Here is a 13,958-nt window from a genome sequence, read left to right on the forward strand (position 1 = left end):
CCTTAGTGATTGCATACCCTTTGTGTCCACACAGAAAGTTTATCCCTTATTTTCTGATGATTACCTTTCTTATGTTTAATGATGAGGATTTTAAAGTTTTGCTTTGCACAGCTAGTCTTTATTATTGATGTTAACATCAGTACTATATTTTCTCTTCCATAGCAGTGTGAAGAAACTTTGAAAAAATTGTTTTACTCTGCCAAATATTTCTATTTTTCTGGCCTTAATATTTACAGTTGCTTTAAGCTTATGAGAGCTTCCTATTTTCAAAAGCTTTTAGTCTTTCATTAGTAGACTAATTCATAATGCAATGATTGTGATACTCAAAGAGATTCAAACCAATAGAACTGATCATTCTTATTTCTATCTAACCTGCTTCAACACACAGCAAAAGTTTTTTAATGTCCCAATTCCCAAAGACCCAGGAGGCCACAGAATTTTATACAGCTAGCCTTTCTATGGTATTATTATCCAATCCCTACCATCATAGAAACTAAGGCTTTATCATCTTGTAGACAGCAATATTCAGGGTTATATGCTAGATTTCATTAGGGCTGTCTTGATCTCTGATGTAAAATATTTGTTATTTTATTTTAAATAAAGATAAGTGTTTTTACCCAGTTACAGTCAGAGTAATATTTAAGGTTATATTAATCACTGGAGCAAACTCAATTCTGGCTTTTCAAAGAAGCTGACTGAAAGTCCTCTGAAGCTAATTAAAACCTTCCCTTTTTCATTTATGATTTAGAACCAAAATTTGGAAGAAATTTAAGATATGGCACAGTTTTTCACAGACTAGTATTGGACTTCCATTTGTAGTGATCACCATAGTTAATTCTTCATACTTTAAGCCGTTGCTTTTATTACCCCAAACCCTTCTTACTAATTAATTGGAAACTAATTTCAACCAGGAGGAATCCTTGCCTTGAACACAGTTTTGCATCTGTATATTTGTCTATTTCTAGGTAAAATTATCAAGACGTTCTGCAACAGAGATAAAAGGTGCTTTTGAATTCAAGTTACATCTAAATGATTTGGAGATACTGATCAATAGTGAAGTGGTTAATCCTGTAGGTAACTTAAACTTCATACAAAAAGAATCAGGAAGTCTATCCTACTTGCTATTCCACAAAATCATATTAAAATAGTTTAAACTGTAAGTCAGCATGCCTTCCTAAGCACTTCTATGGTATTCACCAGTGAGAAAAATCCACAAAGATTTTTATAGATTAACATAAGAAGGTCTTAGATTTACTGCAGGTTACTACAGAAGAAATAATCTCCAGTGAGAAGACTTTATTGTTTATGTGCAACCATTGAAATGCCATTTTTTATCCACAAAAAAGAAAGTCTTAAATTACTAGAATGTGCACAAATATCATTTAGAAAACTATATGAATCCAGTATTCTCAGAATGCAGCTTATGGAACACATAAAAAGCAGGGATTGTCTAGCACATCAGAAAACTTTATGGTCGAGCATACGACATAGGAATAAACTACTGGAAATGCCCAGGAATGCTTTCCTCTTCTAATGCTTGCTCTCTCTCTCTCTTTTATTTTGATATATATATTCCACTTTCTTTCAGTTTACAAGAATTTTTTGATAATGATTGCAGCTGTTAACTTGATTTTTTTCATGATTGTATAGCTTTTAAGTAAACTACTGTGCAAACGTAGTAGAAATATGTTCACATTTCAACCTTTAAAAGAGAGCCCATATAAATTTTAAAACCAAAATTCTCCAGCCATCTGTGTGTACAAACCACATCATTATTTCACTGCCTATATTGTACTGCTTTCTGCATTAGAGATATATTTCATTCCATTTTCTATTTTTTGAACCATCTATTGCATTTTTCTCTGTATTTCATTCATGTGGAACAGCTATGTTATTATGTGGCACAGGCTGTGACAATTCCATAACTTTGGCAGTTATGTGGGCACACCACATAATTCTATTGTGGGATTGCAGCAGTATTTTGTGGACAGAACCGCTTAGTGTAAATAACATACAATCCACCTATGTGCACATATGCTTACCAATAATTACATAATATGTAATTTAGATAACATTATTAAATTATGATTTTCTCAAATTAGATAAATTACTGTTTTAGACTCGACCTAACAAATAACTATTGGTGCTGCTGCATTCAAACCCCACAACAGTCATTTGGTTCATGATTCCAGCCCTTTAAATTTTAGAAGAACCTAAGAATTGGACATACCTGCCAGAGAAAAATATTTGACAAAATCTGTCTTAAAGAAAACAGTAACAGTAAAAAACTAAGGCTTAAAAGCATTTTTTTCAAAGGTGAATTTTACAAGAGTTTATGGAATCATTTCCAAAACATGCAAATTGCATAGGTTGTGAAGCTGAAGAAGAAAGAGGTTAGAAAGGGGCAAGATTGCTCAGAGAACAAAATGAGGCACATGACACATCATCTAACTGGGAAATACTTCTTATGAAATATATTACATCACATATATGAGTATAAAACACTAATTCTGCATAGCTTCTAAACTCTTGCCCCATTTTTTAAAACCATACAACATTATATCAATAAAAATATTGCTAATATTTTAGCAGTGAATTCTATATTCACTGAATATGAAAATGTGAAGTCTATATATACAGAAATGGAGCAAGTATACATTGGCCTGTAGGCATCACAACTACTCGCTATCAAAGGAACTTTTGGGTATCTCTGACATATTTAATTTTGTAAATCTTCAAATTGTTATACTGCTCATATCTCCCCTCATGCCAACTTACATGACTGCCAGTTTCAGAAAATCCAATTTTTTTTAAATGTTACACAAAGAGTGAATAATGAAAAGAGGAGATGGCATTTTAAGATGTAAAAAAATATAGAAAAGAAATTGTAGGAATAAGTCTGATTTCATGCAATGTTTTCAATAATGTCACCATATTAATATACAATTCCAACTTACTGTATTTCAATAAATGACACTGAAGGCATATTAGAATGAATTAGGTAGGTGATACTCAGAATATTGGAAGTTGTTCAACTGAATACATGTTTTCAGTAAATAATGTAGTTGGTACTGAACCACATTTAATTTTTATCTTTTTTTTTTTTGAAAATGCAGATTTAGAAGCTTCAAAAAACCACACAGTGGTATTTGATCTCTTAAAAACAAACTCAGTGTCAAATCATGAAGCTAGAACCCTATGTACTAAAATATTTGTGCTAAAATATTTTCTCCTGATATCCATCAGGGGATGATTTGATTGCCCAACAGAGATAACACTACAGAATTACATTAATCAAAAAATTCTCCTGTTTTTACACCAGGTATGGATTGGAAATACATCAGTTCTGCAAGATCTGACAAAGAAACAAGTTCTTACCACAAGTTGTACTTGTCTATTGTCACACATCACAGGATCTAACTCAGGCAAAAAACAACAGCTGGGAAAAATGCAGAATAGAAATTTCAGTAACTCCCACTGTACTGGGCTCACTAAAATACCTACACAAAATCTTTTCAGGAGACAATCCTGGTTAATTATTTAAAATAATTCCACGATTAAGATGCACCAGAGAAATTAATATTAACTGATAAATTATAAGAGCACTTAGTATTAAATTTTTTGTACTTAAGATTAGAAAAATAATTAACAATTGTTTACTCAAATGACAGAATTTTGTATGTGTTGACATAAATTGTAGAAAAACCAGTTTTCATATTCCTTTTTGTAAGAATAAAATTGTTTTCAGTTGAATAAATATATCAGCTGTTCTAAACTGTCTACCAATAAAGTTAGAATGGAGATCAGTTGGACTTTTGGCACATTAAAAACTGGTTTCATGATCTTCAAAAAAGTCATTACAAATAGTAGGGCATTGCATACACCTGCAGAGGTAGCACAATAATATTTAAGAAAATTCTTATATCAATTTCTATGTCTTCTTACTTTCAAACATCAGTACATGTTATATTTCAGTGTTTTCATTCAAATTAAAAGTCAAGGAAGACATCTTAAGCAAACACTATGAGTATTTCTCTACTATGGATCATGACTGAAAGATAAATATTTCTTCAAAGCCAGATAAATATTTCCTAAGGAATGTATTTTTCATATAGATTCTACAGACATTGATACAACCTGAATATGTGGCATATTTTTCTGCACAAGACAGAACAATTTGCAGCCCATTTAATTATAAATTAAATACATTTTAAATGAAAATAATGCTAGAATTCATATACTAAACCCATTTCTTGCCTACTGACACTTTGTTTGGTTTTATTAGAGGTGCTTGGCATTGTGTCTACTAATGACTTCATTAAGATACCAATGCCTTATATTGAATTTATGATCAAAACATACTTTCTATGTCTTCATGTTAGTTTAGGCAACATGAAACTTTCCCTTAATTGTATTGACATTTTACCTGTTTAATAACCAAAACTGAATATAGAAGGGACATGTTTACAACATTTTAGTACAGTATAGTATAAAGATGTAGATGCTGGGTTTATGTTTTGAAGACAAAATATAAATAAACACTATTTAGTTAAAAAAATGTATTTTTTACTTCCTTAATCAAATCTTACAATATAGCTAATGTTACAGTTGATTTAATTACATAAAATCATAGTATTATATCATATATGATGAATAAGCACTTTTTTCTACACTCTTTAGAGTCTAAAAATCATTGCAGTGCTAAAGTAAAACTATGTAGTTATTTATGATGAGATTCTGAACATTTATAACTTCATTTTCAATGCGGAAGAAGTATCTATCCAATGACTACTAAGCCAATTCTAAAGGGTGCCATATTTGGGACCCGGAAATATGGTGAACCCTCTGCTAGCTGCAAAGTCATGTTTGTTTTAGAACTATTAACTTAGGTTTCACTTTACAAGACAAATTTAAAATAAAAAAAAATCTAATTTAAAGGCGATGACCTCACCACTTCATATTTCTGGAACTGGCTGCTTCATAATCCAAAAGCTGTGCACGAAGCCATTGGTATGTGAAGTCTTTTCTCTGTAATTTCTCATCTAACGTAGTATCCAGCTGAGAAAATTTTTTATCTGGGGAGGAAGAAAGATACTCCTGTCTTTCATCATTATTTTAAAATACATTTTCTTTAAGATTTCCTGGATAAACTTGGAACCTATGGCTTTTTGGAACAGAAAAAAGGCAATTACTTCATTTTCATACAAAGAGTCCAACTGTTTAAAATTTCTCCAGATCTATTTAAGAAATATGTTTATATCAGTTATAATTTTATGATTTGTTTTCTCTTTTGGGATGTAACATTGGCCTTCTGAATAAATTTATTTTATTGGGAAATAAATCTATCCTTTATTATGAAATTCATATAGAAGTATATATTACACATAAATTGCTTGTCGCAGCTGCCATGAATGTTGCTTATTGTTCTATTTACATAATTAAAAATATACAATCATTTATATTTACTATTCTACTTAGCAATCTATGAGGTTAAAAAAACAAATCACCATTATATGCAATAGTGGACACATGACAATCTTGTTACTCTGATCTGTCTTTTAATATGATCTATTAAGACATTTAAGACATTTTAACAGCAATTTCTGATTTGGATTCCAAAGCCATTGCATCTATGATACTATTTTTCAGAAATTACTACCTGCTTTTAGATCACAAAAGGCATCTAAAGATAGAGAATAAAATAGTGACATTATGAAAAAAAAATGCATAACTCCAGAGAACCTTCAGTTTTTCGACCATTCTGCTGAATATCAGACATGGTTAGAAGCATAAGGAAGAGGATGCCAAAATTGGAAGAGCATGCAGAGGAGGCATCATTGTTGCCTGCCAGCATTCATGGATTAGAAAAATTTTCATTTTCTTCCCTCATACATCAACTTCATAGGTTATATCTTTTTAGCACCTTCAACTCAGGGCTTTTATGAGACATTTGAATTTTTTTTTTTTTTTTTTTGCTACAAATGTTTTTTGTTTTTCTCTTTGATGTAATTTCAGATAACACTGAGTTATCATCCTTTTTGCTAATTATTCCTTTTTTTTTCTTTCAAAGATCCTTCTTTCCTCACTGATAGGTGAATTCAGCAGCTACTAGATGTTTTTTTAGTAAACTGCAGGAACAATTGAGTTCACAAAGATGACAGGTCACCCCACTTAACATCAAGTCCATTTGCTCATTATGGACGATTTAACTTTCAGTAACTGCAAAGGGGTGCCAGGGGGCAGGGACAAAGATATCAGAAATGCCATATTTTTCATTCATGTTTTGACAACATAAACTGAAGTTATAGGATATTCACCAATTCACCTTTTAAGAGGTTTGGTACATTACCTGTAGCATTTTTTAAACTTGCAATTTACTTTGCATAAGCTGCAAAATATAGCTCCTCACTGGCATTTTACCTGGCTTTGCAGTGAGCTCATTGCTTAGCTCTATGTGAAAGTAGCATAGCTCTTATTTCATTGTCTGAAATACAAATGTCTTTTGTTTATTTGTCTTAGTATAGGGAATCTCCGTTCAATCGAGATCCATTCCTTAGGCTGAATGCATTCAAGGCAAGGTCCTGGTGGAGAATATAAAGTCATATATGTCTTGCTAGTCACTCACAGACTAGAACTTAGGCAGAAGAATTTTTCCTTAGTTGATGTAAAGAACTCTATTTACCTCCTTAGGATGAGAGAAAATGAAAATCTTGGATGGACAGTCACTGTATCTATTCAAATGAGGGTGTGAGGGCTGACTAAAAAAGTCAAGCAGTGAATTACTGAATCAGTGCCAAATATTAAAAGACTAATAATAAAACTCTTCATCAACTTCCTATATTTAAGTGGGAATTACTTATTTTTTTCTAAATTTATGATATTGCCTTCCTGGTTCAGGAGTACAGTTTTCTAACCTTTATATTTTGAAAATTGATCGATTCCAAGTCCACAACCACAGTGGTATCCTTATAGCTCTTCATTCAAAGACAGATGCTGATTTATAATAAGAGTAAGACACATTGTGAGTGACTTCATAAGAGCATTAATCTGGAGAATAAGCCTTCTGCATATGTTCTCCAATGAGGAATAATCTCCCAAGAAATCATATTTAGTTTTTTTCTTACATGTATTTACAGAAATGTTGGCCCAGTGTTATCACCTTTCTAAGGATAAACATTTCTTTCTATTAAAATGATTTGTATTATTTATGCATTCACTGAAGTGTTTTTATCTTTTTCTCACTTAAATGGGAAATCAATATAGGGGATAAACCAGTATTAGAAGTTCATGTCTGAGTCTGTGTGTCAGTTGAAAGAAGATGAATATACAATAAGCTATAATAAAGCTTATCAAAAATCTGATTATTTTTAACTTGGCAATTTATTTTCCAAAATGATTTTTAATAATTTTCCTTAGTTGTAGTTTCAATTTTTGATTGCATTAGGTTTGAAACACAATTGGTTTTATTTAATAAACTTTTATTTTAATTTATTTTTATTTTTGCATGTTGATTATTGAAACATGATTGAAACAAAAATGTGAACAAGATAAAAGTGCACACAATAGGGTTTTCTTCCTTAAAAGTATTATATGCTATTAGACAGGGTATTCTTGTTCCATATTAGTGTTAATAGTGGTTTTTTTTCTCAAATGGGCAGATGCTCTTCAATAATTTGTTTATAATGTGGCAGAAAACTGCATTCTATTTTCTTATTTTAAACATATCCATATGTTTAAAATTTTAATTAACATATTTTTAGCAGTAATATCTGGCTTTTTAATTCTTACAAAAATACATCTATGCTAGGAATTAAAACACTGCATTATCACTTTTCTACTCCACTTATGAACTTATGAGTCTGGTGTATCAGTATCATTAACATGCATTTACTTGGTAGCTGTCTTAAATTAGGGCTATGTGTTTTTTAAAAACCTGGGCCTGATTTTGTAGAAGTATTAACATTCGTAGAAGATCCAAAGAGCTGTAAGCTTTCTGCATCTTTGAAATGGATCAGACCCATAATCTTTAATTGTTAAATGCGGACAGCTCTAAAACTATCAAAGAAAATAGAAATACATCAAAAAAGGCATCAAAACCCAAATTAATTTCAGAGGCATTTAAAGCATCATACCCTCATTAGATTATTGCTTCTAAGACTTCAGTCTTTTTGACCTTTTTTTTTTTTTTTTTTACATGACACACATGCTAATCATTTAAGATTGGAATTGTCTTACACTTGGCATTAATACAGTAATGATTTTTAGGTGTTGCCAAATAATCATGGACACAGATACTGGACACTTAGGCCAGATACAATGCAGCAGTCAGGGCCACCTACTGGCAATTTCCTACAAAGTTTGACCATCTAAATAGAGAGAACTTAGAAAAACTTGGGCATCTGAAATATCTTTGGAACCGAGTATTATAAGAAAGCAACAAATTGTTTTCTGGGTCACCAAATCCACATGCAAACCTGTAAGAACCTGACTTTTGGCATCCAGAAAAATGCCAACCTTCATCTGTCAAATCTGTTTGCTGAGTGTGCTCTGAGACAGTATGACTCACGTTCAGTTTAAAATATGGATGCTATTACGAACTTTAAATTAGACTATCTCCGGATAATCCGTTAAGTGAGCTAAAGGAGAAGGGCAAAGAATCGATTAACTGCTTCAGGTGAAGGGCCCTAGGTTCTACATGGAGTCAGTTTTCTTACAGGCTTTTGTTCAGGATACATGGATCTTGTCCCCTCAGCTGTAGCTGTCACTGTTAAAAGAGGACTGAAACACAGCCAAGGGAATAGCTCAACATGTGGAAGCTGGAGATTCAAATCCCATCAGGATAAGGGGTACCTGAAACCCATGTTCCCAGTGCTAGGACAAGTGCTGTTAACAACAAGCCAGCATACAAAAGGAAGGAGGATGATTACACAATGTCTGCATTCAGGGTGAACTCAAGCTCTGTGCCCAGAGAACACCAATCCTGGTTGTTGTAAAAGATAGTTACGCCACTCTTCATCAATTTATATGCAAGAGGATGCTAAAGAACCTTCAACACAGTAATTTTTTTCCAAATTGATTTGTTGATGACGGGAAGATAAAAGGTCTAACTTTAATATGTGCTGCTTCTTGATAAAGAAATATATGGAGAAGTCTGCACTGTATTGAACCTTTCAAATCTTGTGTTTAGAAGGTGATTTAAATCACTTCAAACCTTGCTTCATATGGAGTACAATACAAATAAAAGACTAAGAACCCTAAGACTTACAATGTGAAAGAGGGACTTGGAAATTCTTCAGCATTCTAAGTTTTCCTCCCTTAACAAAAAAAATCTGTGACCAGAGTTAATTTTCTTAATATGTATTCTGAAAATGGTGTTCTTCATATAGGAATTAAGTAGCTGAACTTGCATACAAAATTATTGCCTACACTATTAATATATTAAATTTTTCTTCTCTGTCAGTACTGTGGCATAAATTACCGGTCAGAAATATATATTTCAAAGGTGTATGTGTCTGAGTATGAATGCACAAAATCTTTAAAAAAATTCTTACTGAAAATTAAAATTATCTACCCTGTGAGGATTTATAATTTCTACTGTCTTCTATAAAGTTATATAATGTGTGTAATAAACATTTATCAATTACCTTGAAATCCAAAATCCAACTTTTTGTCTCATTTTTTCCATGTTACAACAACAACAACAAAGTCTTATTTCTGTCACAGGTGTATACTACCCACCGAACAGAAAGTAAGAATGACATGAGTTGTTCTTGCTGTTAAGGCAAAAAAAGTGAAGTATTTGGAAACAGACAGGAAAACAACAATAATTAAAAAATTAAAACCCCGACTGCCCTTCACCCCCAAAACCCACTAGAATGTAGAAGAAATGAGAGGAATTTTTTTTTTTTTTTTCCACAGAGAGCTTAACACATTTGTCAGAAGTGTACTTTGTCAGGAGTCACTAAATACTCCCATCCATTACATAGCAACCACAACAGGCCCCAAATCGTTTAGGAAAAAGAATGGTATTTAGAGTGGTCTTTAGCATGCTTACAGGTGTTCTGTGAATACACTTACAGTAGCAATATATACATGACTTGCAGACACTTGGCAGCATAATGTGGCAGTAGAAGTACAGAGTTCTTACTGAAACTTATAGCCTCCCCTGATAATGTTTATCTACAACTCAGGTCTGGAATTTTCAGATAATGGGGTACATACATTTCTACCTTAAAAACATTTTCTTTTGACATATTAGTTAATTTTAGAAGGTATTTTTTCATCTGAGTGACTTTTGACTAAATTGACTTCCATCTCTTGGACCAGAATGAATGAAATAAAAATATTTAAAGTAGTGTCTGAGTGAGTTCACAGATGAATAAAAGATAAAATAGAATTTCATCACAAGAATACTGCATCAGGTTATGACCTACAACGTTTTTGATGCTTAAAAATGCTTTATCAAATATTTTATCAATTATCAACCAATAAGGAGTTTTGAACAAGGGAGCACTGATCTATGTACAAGAGAATGTCTTTCAAAAATTATAATACTAGCTACTAAAAGGAAAAAAAATTTAAGGAGAGGGTTTTTTCCTAAAAATTGTGCCCTTTTTCTCTTTCTGCCAGGCATTTTGTATTTTTTTCAAACTACAAATAAGGCATATGATATTACTATTTGATCTGTAAACCTCCTTTTCTTCTCTAATGTCTTCACCAACTAGTTAATTCTGTTTCAGCAGTTATCATATTTCAGACTGTGCTTTCTGTGTTCTCTCTTTGATGTCTTATTATTAGATTATGCAAAAGCTGAATCCTTTAGTTGAGATTCCTAAACCACTGAAAAAGTACAAATTTCAGCTTCTGAATTCGAGGAAAATGGGATTCCATATTTGTACCTTCCCATTATTTTCTATTTTGCTTCTTGTTCCTGCCCCTGCAGAATACACCACTATTATTTATCTGTCCCTAGCTTACTGTTTATACTCAACTTGTTCTTCTTCCCCCATTGAGGCAAATATAAGTCTTATTTCATCCTCAATGGTGTACTTTTAAAACACATAATTTAAAGTTATTTCTCTGTATTCATATTCCAATAGTGTCAAAGAAGTTCTTCCAATATCTCCTGATTATTTAACCTCTTCTATTTCAACCCTCTGATCACACAAATGTATTGCAAACTACCACTCCATATTAAAATGTTCATGTCTTTTCTTGTAACATGGTACATTTCCACTTGAATTGCTTCATAAGGTTCATTTTCCTAGCACTGACAACAAGACATCATTAAACACTGTTCCTTCCAATTTGACCAACTTTTGCGACTTTTATGGGTTGTTATCACTTCTTGTACTCTTCCATTTACATCAAATACAATTTCTTATTTATCTTCTATAATTTCCTTCATAACAATAGCAGTTTCATATTGTGATATTTCCTAAGACATATGACACTTTTCTGCATTCATGTATAGACCTAAAAAGCTATTTCAACTGGGCTGTACAGGAAGATGCCACACAGGCAACTGTTCATTTCAATTTTTTTTTTGCTAATTTATGACTGAATATGGAATTCCTGCATGTTTGAAAAACTAAGCTGGTTCTTTAAAAAAACCCAAAAAACATCCCCACCAAAACCAAAGTTCAACTCTACAAAAATGAATAAACAACAGAGGTGATACTCTACCCACATGAAGAGAAAGAGTTCCTGATGTAAACTACTTCTACCTGCAATCAGCATGCTTCAGGATCCACTCAGGTGCTTACAGTTTCAAAAAGAACATAAAAGACTTTCCAGTGCTATACCATCCTTTCACATTATTCTTTTGTGTAGTCTTCTGTGAACAGTGTTCTGTAGTTAATATAGTACTGGCTTCAGCCACTCTGCATGGGAAAACTTCATCAATAGCACTGCTGAGAATAAATCTGGAGTATAATCAAAAGTTACCAAGAGTTCTTTGGGTAGCCAAGGCTCTTGAAGAACCAAAGAAATCAAGAGGAGTAGAAAAATATTTTGAAATAGTACGTTCAGCATTTCAATGCTTAGTTATCCATCAGTAAATGTAAGGTATAAATAAGATGGAAGTAAATTGAGCCTATTTTGTTTATCCTTATTGCCTACACTCTCACACAGTTTCTGTCTCAAATTCCAAATCTGCCTAGTACAGACCTTATCTCCAGCTTTTTTCATAAACTTTGGGAATTAATAAACTAAATATATAATAATAAATTAATAAACTCCCTAATGATGGATGTTCTCTACTGAACAGAGTATTTTATACTGTTGAGGAGAAAAACAAGAGATGCATAACATGAAACCCCCTTTTTCACAGAATATTTTGATAGATTTTATTTCTATCCATTCCTTCTTAAAATTAAATGACAGAAGCAATCAAGAACTTCAACACAAGTGTTTAGTTGCTCAGTAATGAAACTGTATTTCCAAGCAAGAAGAGATTATCATTTTATATGTAGTCCAAACCAGAGGAATACCTTTCTCTAAATTCAATAAACCAAGTAAAATTATTTAAGACATAAGATCTTCCAAAGGAATTCTCAAAATAACAAGTACAAAGGAATATTTTGTAAGAGTGCAGGAGGTCTAACTACTATGTTGTTCACTATAAAGAGGACAAAAACTACACAATACGATCAATTTTATTGAGTGTGACAACCATTAAGGTAGGTTTTGTTTGTAGTGAAGAACTTAAAAGCACAAGAAAGGGACTGAAAAATTCAAACCCAAAAAACTTTTGCTCAAAATAAAAATTTGAGGCTTCTATGTGACAAGAAGATACATATGCCAAGTATTAAAAAAACCAAAAAACCCCACCATTACTCGGGAGCAGCATGCAGCTAGTCAGTAAGGCTGACTCACGTCGCATTGTCTCATACTTTCTATGAACAGGTAATTAAAACATGTAATTGCGTGTCACAGCTTCAGAATTTTCATTTTAAAAAGTCTTTCTTATATTTACTCTTGAGAATACACATTTTTTCTAGAAAGTTATCTGAATAATAGAACTTGTTTTAAAAACTCATGTTCATCAACACACATGATGTGCACTAGTATCATGCATGATTGGTACTTAATGCAGTTTAACACTCAAAGTGAAATAATGAAATCATTGTACTAATATCAATACATACTTTAGTTATGAATGCCTCTGGACTGATTAACCATTCTATCTATATCATACATTTAATATGAGATATATATATATATATATATGATAGACCAAAATATTATATACTTTTCAACTTAAAAGGGTTTTATTTTTTTGGGCAAAACTATTTCTGGTTTAATTTCTGATCTTGACTTGAAATACCTATTGGTATTTGATGAACATACTGCGACAACAATTCACAGCTCTGTCAGCACAGTTATGTGTAACAGCAGAACTATTCTACATTTTCAACTACAGACACAAAGTCTACACTCAGTGCAAGGCTGCTGTTTAATTTACTTCACAGCAAAACCAAGAGGTAACAGTGAAGATCAGGCCTATCATTATGACAAACATTGTATAAACAAGACTTGATTTAATGTTCATTGAATTAAATAGAAAAAAAAAGTCTCAGATAGACTCTGAGTCTTTTCTTTTTCTTAAGACACTACATCTGAGTTAATCCCCAACTCTGTGCAATTCTTATGTATCTCTAACCAGCTTAAAAACAGCCATAAATACCAAAATTATGTCTATAAATAAATATAGACATAAAAGCACTAATTCTTCCTATTAAGTTATACTTAATTAGTTGATACATAATGGAAGATGATAAACAATATGAAATTCCAGTGTCTTACAGATCTATTAAAAAAAATCCATTTTTAAAAAAGGTCAGGCAAAAAAAGCAAAAGAAAACCACAATTTGCCTATGAGTTGCCCCAGGTTAATTCTCCATACATATGTCTCAAAGATCTTAGTATTTGTATAGATTTTTTCATTAATTGAACTG

The 13,958-nt window shown here is 32.0% G+C and overlaps 1 protein-coding gene across 4 annotated transcripts in view; it reads right to left on the reverse strand.

Moving 5' to 3' along the window:
• Positions 1–13,958, reverse strand: part of LRRIQ1 (leucine rich repeats and IQ motif containing 1) — a 105,397-nt gene that overhangs the window by 15,701 nt on the left and 75,738 nt on the right. For 3 of the 4 annotated variants that reach the window (XM_032107274.1, XM_032107276.1, XM_032107275.1), the window contains 2 exons: positions 4,952–5,075; positions 3,379–3,439 (listed from right to left, as the gene is read on the reverse strand). The exons of the other annotated variant lie outside the window; for it this stretch is intronic. In XM_032107274.1, coding sequence (XP_031963165.1) covers positions 3,379–3,439; positions 4,952–5,075 — 185 coding nt within the window. The remainder of the gene's footprint in view (positions 1–3,378; positions 3,440–4,951; positions 5,076–13,958) is intronic. 4 annotated transcript variants of the gene reach the window in all.

This window comes from Corvus moneduloides, chromosome 4, assembly GCF_009650955.1.
Source record: "Corvus moneduloides isolate bCorMon1 chromosome 4, bCorMon1.pri, whole genome shotgun sequence".
Taxonomy (NCBI): Eukaryota; Metazoa; Chordata; class Aves; order Passeriformes; family Corvidae; genus Corvus; species Corvus moneduloides.